The sequence below is a fragment of the Salmo salar genome, chromosome ssa11, assembly GCF_905237065.1.
Source record: "Salmo salar chromosome ssa11, Ssal_v3.1, whole genome shotgun sequence".
NCBI classification, from domain to species: Eukaryota; Metazoa; Chordata; class Actinopteri; order Salmoniformes; family Salmonidae; genus Salmo; species Salmo salar.
The window spans coordinates 32,588,160-32,601,593 of NC_059452.1; the positions used below are offsets into that span (position 1 = coordinate 32,588,160).

The 13,434-nt window shown below is 46.0% G+C and overlaps 1 protein-coding gene across 3 annotated transcripts in view; it reads left to right on the plus strand.

The window, feature by feature from the left end:
* LOC106595265 (fibrillin-1) overlaps positions 1 to 13,434 on the plus strand; it is a 159,455-nt gene that overhangs the window by 43,668 nt on the left and 102,353 nt on the right. For all 3 annotated transcript variants that reach the window (XM_045689380.1, XM_045689379.1, XM_045689381.1), the window contains exons 9-15: positions 138 to 263; positions 3,559 to 3,711; positions 3,821 to 4,021; positions 4,545 to 4,700; positions 5,104 to 5,223; positions 5,313 to 5,438; positions 10,309 to 10,431. In XM_045689380.1, the coding sequence (XP_045545336.1) occupies positions 138 to 263; positions 3,559 to 3,711; positions 3,821 to 4,021; positions 4,545 to 4,700; positions 5,104 to 5,223; positions 5,313 to 5,438; positions 10,309 to 10,431 (1,005 nt within the window). The remainder of the gene's footprint in view (positions 1 to 137; positions 264 to 3,558; positions 3,712 to 3,820; positions 4,022 to 4,544; positions 4,701 to 5,103; positions 5,224 to 5,312; positions 5,439 to 10,308; positions 10,432 to 13,434) is intronic.

Below are 13,434 nucleotides of genomic sequence, written 5' to 3' on the forward strand. Positions count from 1 at the left end.
ACATGCTGTGAAACACATTGCAATTTGGCAATAATAATGATTTATGCCTCTCTTCTCCTCTCTTCTCCTCTCCTCTCCTCTCCTCTCCTCTCCTCTCCTCTCCTCTCCTCTCCTCTCCTCTCCTCTCCTCTCTCCAGATCTAGATGAGTGTTCTAGCATCCCAGGTCTGTGTAGTGGAGGAGAGTGTTCCAACACGGTGGGCAGTTACTTCTGCAGGTGTTCTCAGGGCTACTACACTCCAATGGATGGCTCCAGGTGTATAGGTAAGCCTCCTCCTCCATACTGTACCAGCAGCCTGGCTTTACTCTGCTCTCTACCTGGACCTCTACCAGCTGTTCTTTACTCTGCTCTCTACCTGGAACTCTACCAGCTGTTCTTTACTCTGCTCTCTACCTGGACCTCTACCAGCTGTTCTTTACTCTGCTCTCTACCTGGACCTCTACCAGCTGTTCTTTACTCTGCTCTCTACCTGGAACTCTACCAGCTGTTCTTTAATCTGCTCTCTACCTGGAACTCTACCAGCTGTTCTTTACTCTGCTCTCTACCTGGAACTCTACCAGCTGTTCTTTACTCTGCTCTCTACCTGGAACTCTACCAGCTGTTCTTTACTCTGCTCTCTACCTGGAACTCTACCAGCTGTTCTTTACTCTGCTCTCTACCTGGAACTCTACCAGCTGTTCTTTACTCTGCTCTCTACCTGGAACTCTACCAGCTGTTGTTTACTCTGCTCTCTACCTGGAACTCTACAAGCTGTTCTTTACTCTGCTCTCTACCTGGAACTCTACCAGCTGTTCTTTACTCTGCTCTCTACCTGGAACTCTACCAGCTGTTCTTTACTCTGCTCTCTACCTGGAACTCTACCAGCTGTTCTTTAATCTGCTCTCTACCTGGAACTCTACCAGCTGTTCTTTACTCTGCTCTCTACCTGGAACTCTACCAGCTGTTCTTTACTCTGCTCTCTACCTGGAACTCTACCAGCTGTTCTTTACTCTGCTCTCTACCTGGAACTCTACCAGCTGTTCTTTACTCTGCTCTCTACCTGGACCTCTACCAGCTGTTCTTTACTCTGCTCTCTACCTGGAACTCTACCAGCTGTTCTTTACTCTGCTCTCTACCTGGAACTCTACCAGCTGTTCTTTACTCTGCTCTCTACCTGGAACTCTACCAGCTGTTGTTTACTCTGCTCTCTACCTGGAACTCTACCAGCTGTTCTTTACTCTGCTCTCTACCTGGAACTCTACCAGCTGTTCTTTACTCTGCTCTCTACCTGGAACTTTACCAGCTGTTCTTTACTCTGCTCTCTACCTGGAACTCTACAAGCTGTTCTTTACTCTGCTCTTTACCTGGAACTCTACCAGCTGTTCTTTACTCTGCTCTCTACCTGGAACTCTACCAGCTGTTCTTTAATCTGCTCTCTACCTGGAACTCTACCAGCTGTTCTTTACTCTGCTCTCTACCTGGAACTTTACCAGCTGTTCTTTACTCTGCTCTCTACCTGGAACTCTACAAGCTGTTCTTTACTCTGCTCTTTACCTGGAACTCTACCAGCTGTTCTTTACTCTGCTCTCTACCTGGAACTCTACCAGCTGTTCTTTAATCTGCTCTCTACCTGGAACTCTACCAGCTGTTCTTTACTCTGCGCTCTACCTGGAACTCTACCAGCTGTTGTTTACTCTGCTCTCTACCTGGAACTCTACCAGCTGTTCTTTAGCCAGCCAGATTCAGAGAGAGAGAGAAAGTCAGAGAGGGAGAGACAGAGAGACAGAGAGAGAGAGAGAGAGAGTATGGTCCCTGTAAGTCAGTAAGTCTGGTAATGAGGGGCCTTTAGCACTACAGTCTGCTAGGCTGGCCACGGCTCAACTCTCTCTCTCTCTCTCTCTCTCTCTCTCTCGCTCTCCTCTCTCTACCTCTCTGTGTATCTTTCTCTCTACCCCCCTCTCTCTTCCCCCGTCCTTCCTCACTGGCTGAGGCAGAGAGCAGAGGGTAGAGAGAGGGGAGTTGAACGTTGTCCAGACTTCCAGCCGTTAGTATTTAGGTCAGTAGTCGCTTCACTCTAATTCCACTACAATGAGCTATTTTCTCTGAATGCAGAGTGAAGGAGAACAGAGTAGAGGAGATGGGGGGGTGTAATGTCACACTGTGCTCACTGTGCATACCTGCATACCTCTTTCTTCCTGCTGCTTCATTATAGGAGCTGCGAAAGAGCTTTCTCTCTCTGTCTCTCTCTCTTTCAGTCTCTCTCACCCTCTCCCCGTCTCTCTCTCTCTCTCTCTCACGCTCTCTCTCTCTCTCTCTGGCTAATGCCTTAAACACAACTCTGCACACCATGAGAGACCATGCAGACAGACAGGACTGCTAGTATAGAGACCAGACAGACACTTCTTCTGTTTTCCACCTCTGCTATCTTCTACCTCTGCGAGCACATCATTCTGCTTCTCAGCACAGCTGATCTATTGACAATAATAAACCCAGCATGGGTAGACAAGGGGGCTGGAGAGAGAGAGAGAGAAACAGGGAGACAGACACAGAGACAGACAGGGAGACTAGGATAGTGATATACTGGATGTATCCTGACTAGAGAGGACCATGGAGAGACAGACAGGGATAGTGATATACTGTGTGTATCCTGACTAGAGAGGACCATGGAGAGACAGACAGGGATAGTGATATACTGTGTGTATCCTGACTAGAGAGGACCATGGAGAGACAGACAGGGATAGTGATATACTGTGTGTATCCTGACTAGAGAGGACCATGGAGAGACAGACAGGGATAGTGATATACTGTGTGTATCCTGACTAGAGAGGACCATGGAGAGACAGACAGGGATAGTGATATACTGGATGTATCCTGACTAGAGAGGACCATGGAGAGACAGACAGGGATAGTGATATACTGTGTGTATCCTGACTAGAGAGGACCATGGAGAGACAGACAGGGATAGTGATATACTGTGTGTATCCTGACTAGAGAGGACCATGGAGAGACAGACAGGGATAGTGATATACTGGATGTATCCTGACTAGAGAGGACCATGGAGAGACAGACAGGGATAGTGATATACTGGATGTATCCTGACTAGAGAGGACCATGGAGAGACAGACAGGGATAGTGATATACACACACACACACACACACACACACACACACACACACACACACACACACACACACACACACACACACACACACACACACACACACAGCCCCCCAGGAGAGGATGTTTGTGAGGAATGTTCTCTATGAGCCTTCCGCTCCACAGAGAGCTGCTGGACCAGACATATCTATCTGTTTCCCACCAATACCACACACTAATATGAACATCAACAAGCTCTGGCCCTGTGTCCTTCCTTTATCCCCTCCTCTCTCTCTCCCTCATCTTCCTCTCTCCCCCTTCTCTCCCATCCTCTCTCCTCTTTCCTCACTCCCTTCCCCTCACCCCCCTTAACTCAGAATCTCAGAGTCCCAATAGCCTGCTCTCTCTCTAGATATCCATGGTGGGTATTTCTATGATGTGTTTGGTATAAACATGTGTTGTCTGGTTTTGTCTCTCTCCAGATGCCCGGGGTGGGTACTGCTATGCCAGCCTGCTGAACGGGCGTTGTGCCAACCAAAACTCCCAGCTCCTGACCAAGATACAGTGCTGCTGTGACAGCGGGCGCTGCTGGTCGGACGGGTCCAGTCCTGAGTTGTGCCCCATGACAGGGACTGGTAGGTACTGACCCAGTACTCATTTACAATCAGCAATCATTTTCACTTTAGCTGTAGATGTTTCTTCTCTATTTCGTCATATTTCTATGTGTCTCTCTCTCTGCTCTAGATGAGTACCAGAAGCTCTGCACACAGGTGCAGACCGGTCCAAGGGGGGGGACTCTCCCAGGCGGGGGAGGGCCTCTCCCAGGCGGGGGAGGGGGAAGACCAGGAATTCCCCAGGTCCCAGGTATCTACCCAAGACCACCCTACCCAGGACCACCAATCCCTTTCCAGCCTCAGCCTGGACCAGATCAATACCCTGGTCCCAGTAAGTAGTACCCTGACCTCTTACCCCTCACCTCTCACCCCTGAAGCCTCCTCACATGTTAAAATCAGAGTCATATTAAAACCTTAATGGTTAAGAAATCCTTCAGTAATGGGTCAACAGAATTACCAGAGGTGCATGTCTAATGAAGTGTCTCTTATGACTATGAATGTGGTATTGTGGTAACCCCTCTTTCTTTCTCTCACCCCCCTTCTCTCTCTCCCTCTCCCTCTCTCTCCTTTCTCCCTCTCCCCACTACATCCCTCTCCCTCATCCTCTCCCTCTCTCCTTTCCCCCTCTCCCCACTATATCCCTCTCCCTCTCTCTCCTTCTCTCTCCTTTCCCCCTCTCCCCACTACATCCCTCTCCCTCATCCTCTCCCTCTCTCCTTTCCCCCTCTCCCCACTATATCCCTCTCCCTCTCTCTCCTTCTCTCTTCTTTCCCCCTCTCCCCTCTACATCCCTCTCCCTCATCCTCTCCCTCTCTCTCCTTTACTCCTCTCTCCACTAATCTCTCCCCCTCCAGGCATCATCCAGACCCAGAACATCAGTACCAGCATTACTAACATGTGTGAGGTATACAGGAACCTGTGTCTGAACGGCCGCTGTGTCCCCTCCCCTGGAAGCTACCGCTGTGACTGTAACATGGGCTTCAGACTAGACTCACGAGGAGAGTGTATCGGTGAGGGATGGAGCAATGGAGGAGGGAGGGAGGGAGGAGGGAGGGAGGGAGGGAGGGAGGGAGGGAGGGAGGGAGGGAGGGAGGGAGAGGGCAGGAGGGTGAGGGGAGACGGGAGAGAGGGATGGAGGAGGGAGGAGAGAGAGGGAGGGAGAGGGCAGGAGGGTGAGGGGAGGAGGGAGAGAGGGATGGAGGAGGGAGGGAGAGGGCAGTGGGGTGAGGGGAGGAGGGGGGAGGGTGAGAGGGAGGAGAGAGGGAGGGTGAGAGGGCAGGAGGGTGAGGGGAGGAGGGAGAGAGGGATGGAGCAATGGAGGAGGGAGGGATGGAGGGAGGGACAGATGGACAGAGTTTGGTTGATGGACAGAGTTTGGTTCTTACGAGCAGTGTGTCTGTGTTTGCTCTCCAGATGATGATGAGTGTGAGCGGAACCCGTGTGTGAACGGGGAGTGTGTGAACACGGCTGGATCCTACTTCTGCCAGTGTCCTGCTGGCTTCCAGTCTACTGCTACCAGGACCGAGTGCAGAGGTAACACACACACAACTGTACACACACACACATACACACACACAGAGTGGTGAGAGTGGTGAGAATATCATGTCCTGTGTGTGTTTCAGACCTGGATGAGTGTGTGGCAAACGGTCGTATCTGTAACAACGGAAGGTGTGTGAACACTGAGGGGAGCTTCCACTGTGTCTGCAACGCCGGCTTTGAGATCTCTACTGACGGGAAGAACTGTCAAGGTCTGTCTCAAATACACCTCTCTCTCTGTTTGTCTTTGTGGATCTCTGTTGGTCTCTGTTGATCTCTGTTGGTCTCTGTTGGTCTCTGTTGGTCTCTGTTGATCTCTGTTGATCTCTGTTGATCTCTGTTGGTCTCTGTTGGTCTCTGTTGATCTCTGTTGGTCTCTGTTGATCTCTGTTGGTCTCTGTTGGTCTCTGTTGGTCTCTGTTGATCTCTGTTGATCTCTGTTGGTCTCTGTTGGTCTCTGTTGGTCTCTGTTGATCTCTGTTGGTCTCTGTTGATCTCTATTGGTCTCTGTTGGTCTCTGTTGATCTCTGTTGATCTCTATTGGTCTCTGTTGGTCTCTGTTGATCTCTATTGGTCTCTGTTGGTCTCTGTTGATCTCTGTTGATCTCTGTTGGTCTCTGTTGATCTCTATTGGTCTCTGTTGGTCTCTGTTGATCTCTATTGGTCTCTGTTGGTCTCTGTTGATCTCTGTTGGTCTCTGTTGGTCTCTGTTGGTCTCTGTTGGACTCTGTTGATCTCTATTGGTCTCTGTTGATCTCTATTGGTCTCTGTTGGTCTCTGTTGATCTCTGTTGATCTCTGTTGATCTCTGTTGGTCTCTGTTGGTCTCTGTTGGTCTCTGTTGATCTCTGTTGGTCTCTGTTGGTCTCTGTTGGTCTCTGTTGATCTCTATTGGTCTCTGTTGGTCTCTGTTGGTCTCTGTTGGTCTCTGTTGATCTCTATTGGTCTCTGTTGGTCTCTGTTGATCTCTATTGGTCTCTGTTGATCTCTGTTGATCTCTGTTGATCTCTGTTGGTCTCTGTTGGTCTCTGTTGATCTCTGTTGATCTCTGTTGGTCTCTGTTGGTCTCTGTTGATCTCTATTGGTCTCTGTTGATCTCTGTCTATCTCTGTTGATCTCTGTTGATCTCTGTTGGTCTCTGTTGGTCTCTGTTGATCCCTATTGGTCTCTGTTGGTCTCTGTTGATCTCTGTTGGTCTCTGTTGGTCTCTGTTGGTCTCTGTTGATCTCTGTTGATCTCTGTTGGTCTCTGTTGGTCTCTGTTGATCTCTATTGGTCTCTGTTGATCTCTGTTGATCTCTGTTGGTCTCTGTTGATCTCTGTTGGTCTCTGTTTGTCTTTGTGGATCTTTGTTGATCTCTGTTGGTCTCTGTTGGTCTCTGTTGGTCTCTGTTGATCTCTGTTGATCTCTGTTGGTCTCTGTTGATCTCTGTTGGTCTCTGTTTGTCTTTGTGGATCTCTGTTGATCTCTGTTGGTCTCTGTTGGTCTCTGTTGATCTCTGTTGGTCTCTGTTGATCTCTGTTGATCTCTGTTGGTCTCTGTTTGTCTTTGTGGATCTTTGTTGGTCTCTGTTGTTCTCTGTTGGTCTCTGTTGGTCTCTGTTGGTCTCTGTTGATCTCTGTTGGTCTCTGTTGATCTCTGTTGGTCTCTGTTGATCTCTGTTGGTCTCTGTTGGTCTCTGTTGATCTCTGTTGGTCTCTGTTGATCTCTGTTGGTCTCTGTTTGTCTTTGTGGATCTCTGTTGGTCTCTGTTGGTCTCTGTTGGTCTCTGTTGATCTCTGTTGGTCTCTGTTTGTCTTTGTGGATCTCTGTTGGTCTCTGTTGGTCTCTGTTGGTCTCTGTTGGTCTATGTTGGTCTCTGTTGATCTCTGTTGGTCTCTGTTGATCTCTGTTGGTCTCTGTTGGTCTCTGTTGGTCTCTGTTGATCTCTGTTGGTCTCTGTTTGTCTTTGTGGATCTCTGTTGGTCTCTGTTGATCTCTGTTGGTCTCTGTTTGTCTTTGTGGATCTCTGTTGGTCTCTGTTGGTCTCTGTTGGTCTCTGTTGGTCTATGTTGGTCTCTGTTGATCTCTGTTGGTCTCTGTTGATCTCTGTTGGTCTCTGTTGGTCTCTGTTGGTCTCTGTTGATCTCTGTTGGTCTCTGTTTGTCTTTGTGGATCTCTGTTGGTCTCTGTTGGTCTCTGTTGGTCTCTGTTGGTCTCTGTTGGTCTATGTTGGTCTCTGTTGATCTCTGTTGGTCTCTGTTGATCTCTGTTGGTCTCTGTTGCTCTCTGTTTCTCATTGTTTCTCTCTGTTTCTCTCTTTTCTTTCAATATGGCTCACAATTTTCATTTTAATTAACTTTGTTAACATGCCCTATTGATACATATTGTCAAATACATCAGTCTGTATCTGTTTCTCTCTGTCTCTCTCTCTTTCATTCTCTGTTTCTCTCTCTCTCTGTCTCTCTTTCTCTATTTCTCTCTCTCTGTCTCTGTTTCTCTCTCTCTCTGTGTTTCTCTCTGTGTTTCTCTCTCTGTTTCTCTGTTTCTCTGTTTCGCTTTTTCACTCTCTCTCTCTCTCTGTCTCTGTTTCTCTCTCTCTCTCTGTGTTTCTCTCTGTGTTTCTCTCTCTGTTTCTCTGTTTCTCTGTTTCGCTTTTTCACTCTCTCTCTCTCTCTGTTTCTTTCTCTCTCTGTTTTTCTTTCTCTCTCTCTCTCCCTGTTTCTCTCTCTGTTTCTCTCTCTCTCTGTTTCTCTGTTTCACTCTCTCTATCTCTCTCTCTCGCTCTGTTTCTCTCTCTTAATTCAATTCAATTCAATTCAATTTGCTTTATTGGCATGACGTAACAATGTACATATTGCCAAAGCTTATTTTGGATATTTACAATATAAAAATAAAAAATGAGAATCAAAATCTCTCGCTCTGTTTCTCTGTCTCTCAGTTTTTTCTGTTTCTCTCCCTGTCTGTGTTTCTCTCTCTCTCTCTCTCCTCTCTCTCTCTGTCTCTCTCTCTTTGTGTTTCTCTTTGTCTCCGTCTTTCTGTTTCTCTCTCTCTCTGTTTCTCTTTCTCTCTTTCTTCATTTTATTTTTCATTTTAGTCATTTAGCAGACCCTCTTATCCAGAGCGACTTACAGTAGTGAATGCATACATTTCATTTCACGCATTTTCTTTTTGTACTGGCCCCCCGTGGGAATCGAACCCACAACCCTGGCGTTGCACACACCATGCTGGCGTTGCAAACACCATGCTCTACCAACTGAGCCACAGGGAAGACTGTCTTTCTGTTTCTCTCTCTCTCTCTGTTTCTCTCTCTCTGTTTCTCTCTCTCTCTTTCTCTCTGTCTTTCTGTTTCTCTCTCTCTCTCTGTTTCTCTCTCTCTCTTTCTCTCTGTCTTTCTGTTTCTCTCTCTCTCTCTTTCTCTCTGTCTCTCTGTGTTTCTCTCTCTGTCTCTCTGTTTCTCTCTCTCTCTTTCTCTCTGTCTTTCTGTTTCTCTCTCTCTCTCTGTCTGTCTCTCTGTTTCTCTCTCTCCCTCATGTTTCTGTCTCTGTTTCTCTCTCTCTCTCTCTCTCTCTGTCTCTCTGTTTCTCTCTCTCTCTTTGTGTTTCTCTTTGTCTCCGTCTTTCTGTTTCTCTCTCTCTCTGTTTCTCTTTCTCTCTCTGTTTCTCTCTCTCTCTTTCTCTCTGTCTTTCTGTTTCTCTCTCTGTTTCTCTCTCTCTCTTTCTCTCTGTCTTTCTGTTTCTCTCTCTCTCTGTTTCTCTTTCTCTCTCTGTTTCTCTCTCTCTCTTTCTCTCTGTCTTTCTGTTTCTCTCTCTCTCTCTGTTTCTCTCTCTCTCTTTCTCTCTGTCTTTCTGTTTCTCTCTCTCTGTTTCTCTTTCTCTCTCTGTTTCTCTCTCTCTCTTTCTCTCTGTCTCTCTGTGTTTCTCTCTCTGTCTCTCTGTTTCTCTCTCTCCTCTCTCTCTCTGTCTGTCTCTCTGTTTCTCTCTCTCCCTCATGTTTCTGTCTCTGTTTCTCTCTCTCTCTCTCTCTGTCTGTCTCTCTGTTTCTCTCTCTCTGTGTTTCTCTTTCTCTCTGTCTTTCTGTTTCTCTCTCTCTCTCTGTTTCTCTCTCTCTCTTTCTCTCTGTCTTTCTGTTTCTCTCTCTCTCTCTGTTTCTCTCTCTCTTTCTCTCTGTCTTTCTGTTTCTCTCTCTCTCTCTGTTTCTCTCTCTCTTTCTCTCTGTCTTTCTGTTTCTCTCTCTCTCTCTCTCTCTCTCTCTCTCTCTCTCTCTTTCTCTCTGTCTTTCTGTTTCTCTCTCTCTCTCTGTTTCTCTCTCTCTTTCTCTCTGTCTTTCCGTTTCTCTCTCTCTCTCTCTCTCTCTCTCTCTCTCTCTCTCTCTCTCTCTCTCTCTCTCTGTCTCTCTCTCTGTTTCTCTCTCTCCCTCATGTTTCTCTCTCTGTCTCTCTGTTTCTCTCTCTCTCCCTCATGTTTCTCTCTCTGTCTCTGTTTCTCTCTCTCTGTCTCTGTGTTTCTCTCTCTCTCTGTTTCTCTCTCTCTCTGTCTCTCCTTTTCTCTCTCTGTCTCTCTGTTTCTCTCTCTCTCTGTCTCTGTGTTTCTCTCTCTGTCTCTCTGTTTCTCTCTCTCTCTGTCTCTCTGTTTCTCTCTCTCTCTGTCTCTCTGTTTCTCTCTCTGTCTCTCTATTTCTCTCTCTCTCTGTCTGTCTCTGTGTTTCTCTCTCCGTCTTTCTGTTTCTCTCTCTCTCTCTGTCTCTCTGTTTCTCTCTCTATCTCTGTCTCTCAGTTTCTGTCATTCTTTCTTTCTCTCAATCTGAATTCATTCTGGATCTTAGATGTGCAACCCTCTACACTACTTGAAGTCATGCAGTCGTTCTGTATATTCTAATAGTATTTTCCCACATATTTTAGATTCATTTTGACCTATTGTTATCTATGACCTGTATATATTGTCCTAATATGTTGTGTGTGTGTGTGTGTGTGTGTGTGTGTGTGTGTGTGTGTGTGTGTGTGTGTGTGTGTGTGTGTGTGTGTGTGTGTGTGTGTGTGTGTGTGTGTGTGTGTGTGTGTGTGTGTGTGTGTGTGTGTGTGTGTGTGTGTGTTTCTCTCTCCCAGACATGGATGAGTGTCTGATCAGGAACATGTGTTTGAATGGGATGTGCATCAACGACGAGGGAAGCTTTAAATGTATTTGTAAACATGGCTATCTGCTCGACCCAACCGGGCGCTTTTGTGTAGGTACGTCTGCTGTCCAATCACAACCGTCTGTCTGCCGCATCAGAAAAGTATATGAAACTGTCAAATGCAATGTCCCGGAAAGTGTAAAAGTCAGGAAGTCTCCTGAAAAGTGTCAATGCCACAAAAATGTACCAAAAGGTGTCAAATTCATGTAAAAAAGGCTAGATGGGAGTTCTCTTTCTGTTGCTAGTAGTCTACATAGAGTAGAGAGAGTCTCATTTCAGAGAGGGATGTATTTCCTCAGTAATGAATTGTGGGGTCTAGAGAGGTTTAACAGTCTATACAGTCTAGAGAGGTTAACAGTCTACACAGTCTAGAGAGGTTAACAGTCTACACAGTCTAGAGAGGTTAACAGTCTACACAGTCTAGAGAGGTTTAACAGTCTATACAGTCTAGAGAGGTTAACAGTCTACACAGTCTAGAGAGGGTTAACAGTCTAGAGATGTTTAACAGTCTAGAGAGGTTTAACAGTCTACACAGTCTAGAGAGGTTTAACAGTCTACACAGTCTAGAGCGGTTTAACAGTCTAGAGAGGTTTAACAGTCTACACAGTCTAGAGAGGTTAACAGTCTAGAGAGGTTTAACAGTCTACACAGTCTATAGAGGTTTAACAGTCTAGAGAGGTTTAACAGTCTACACAGTCTAGAGAGGTTAACAGTCTACACAGTCTAGAGAGGGTTAACAGTCTACACAGTCTAGAGAGGTTACCAGTCTAGAGAGGTTTAACAGTATACACAGTCTAGAGAGGTTAACAGTCTAGAGAGGTTTAACAGTCTACACAGTCTAGAGAGAATAACAGTCTAGAGAGGTTTAACAGTCTACACAGTCTAGAGAGGTTAACAGTCTAGAGAGGTTTAACAGTCTACACAGTCTAGAGAGGTTTAACAGTCTACACAGTCTAGAGAGGTTTAACTGTCTACACAGTCTAGAGAGGTTTAACAGTCTACACAGTCTAGAGAGATTTAACAGTCTACACAGTCTAGAGAGGTTAACAGTCTAAAGAGATTTAACAGTCTACACGGTCTAGAGAGGTTTAACAGTCTACACAGTCTAGAGAGGTTTAACAGTCTACACAGTCTAGAGAGGTTAAACAGTCTACACGGTCTAGAGAGGTTAACAGTCTACACAGTCTAGAGAGGTTACCAGTCTAGAGAGGTTTAACAGTCTACACAGTCTAGAGAGGTTTAACAGTCTACACAGTCTAGAGAGGTTTAACAGTCTAGAGAGGTTACCAGTCTACACAGTCTAGAGAGGTTAACAGTCTACACAGTCTAGAGAGGTTTAACAGTCTAGAGAGGTTACCAGTCTACACAGTCTAGAAAGGTTACCAGTCTAGAGAGGGTTAACAGTCTACACAGTCTAGAGAGGTTACCAGTCTAGAGAGGTTTAACAGTCTACACAGTCTAGAGATGTTAACAGTCTACACAGTCTAGAGAGGTTAACAGTCTACACAGTCTAGAGAGGTTACCAGTCTACACAGTCTAGAGAGGGTTAACAGTCTACACAGACTAGAGAGGTTAACAGTCTAGAGAGGTTAACAGTCTACACAGTCTAGAGAGGTTAACAGTCTACACAGTCTAGAGAGGTTTAACAGTCTACACAGTCTAGAGAGGTTACCAGTCTAGAGAGGTTAACCGTCTACACAGTCTAGAGAGGTTAACAGTCTAGAGAGGTTTAACAGTCTACACAGTCTAGAGAGGTTTAACAGTCTACACAGTCTAGAGAGGTTAACAGTCTAGAGAGGTTTAACAGTCTACACAGTCTAGAGAGGTTACCAGTCTAGAGAGCTGTAACAGTCTACACAGTCTGGAGAGGTTACCAGTCTAGAGAGCTGTAACAGTCTACACAGTCTAGAGAGGTTTAACAGTCTACACAGTCTAGAGAGGTTACCAGTCTAGAGAGGTTAACAGTCTACACAGTCTAGAGAGGTTAACAGTCTACACAGTCTAGAGAGGTTTAACAGTCTACACAGTCTAGAGAGGTTAACAGTCTAGAGAGGTTTAACAGTCTACACAGTCTAGAGAGGTTACCTGTCTAGAGAGCTGTAACAGTCTACACAGTCTAGAGAGGTTTAACAGTCTACACAGTCTAGAGAGGTTACCAGTCTAGAGAGGTTTAACAGTCTAGAGAGGTTTAACAGTCTACACAGTCTAGAGAGGTTAACAGTCTAGAGAGGTTTAACAGTCTACACAGTCTAGAGAGGTTAACAGTCTAGAGAGCTTTAACAGTCTACACAGTCTAGAGAGGTTACCAGTCTAGAGAGGTTAACAGTCTAGAGAGGTTTAACAGTCTACACAGTCTAGAGAGGTTAACAGTCTACACAGTCTAGAGAGGTTACCAGTCTAGAGAGGTTAACAGTCTAGAGAGGTTTAACAGTCTACACAGTCTAGAGAGGTTACCAGTCTAGAGAGGTTAACAGTCTAGAGAGGTTTAACAGTCTACACAGTCTAGAGAGGTTACCAGTCTAGAGAGGTTAACAGTCTAGAGAGGTTTAACAGTCTACACAGTCTAGAGAGGTTAACAGTCTAGAGAGGTTTAACAGTCTACACAGTCTAGAGAGGTTAACAGTCTAGAGAGGTTAACAGTCTACACAGTCTAGAGAGGTTAACAGTCTAGAGAGCTTTAACAGTCTACACAGTCTAGAGAGGTTACCAGTCTAGAGAGGTTAACAGTCTAGAGAGGTTTAACAGTCTACACAGTCTAGAGAGGTTAACAGTCTACACAGTCTAGAGAGGTTACCAGTCTAGAGAGGTTTAACAGTCTACACAGTCTAGAGAGGTTACCAGTCTAGAGAGGTTAACAGTCTCGAGAGGTTTAACAGTCTACACAGTCTAGAGAGGTTACCAGTCTAGAGAGGTTAACAGTCTAGAGAGGTTTAACAGTCTACACAGTCTAGAGAGGTTAACAGTCTAGAGAGGTTTAACAGTCTACACAGTCTAGAGAGGTTAACAGTCTACACAGTCTAGAGAGGTTTAACAGTCTAGAGAGGTTTAACAGTCTACA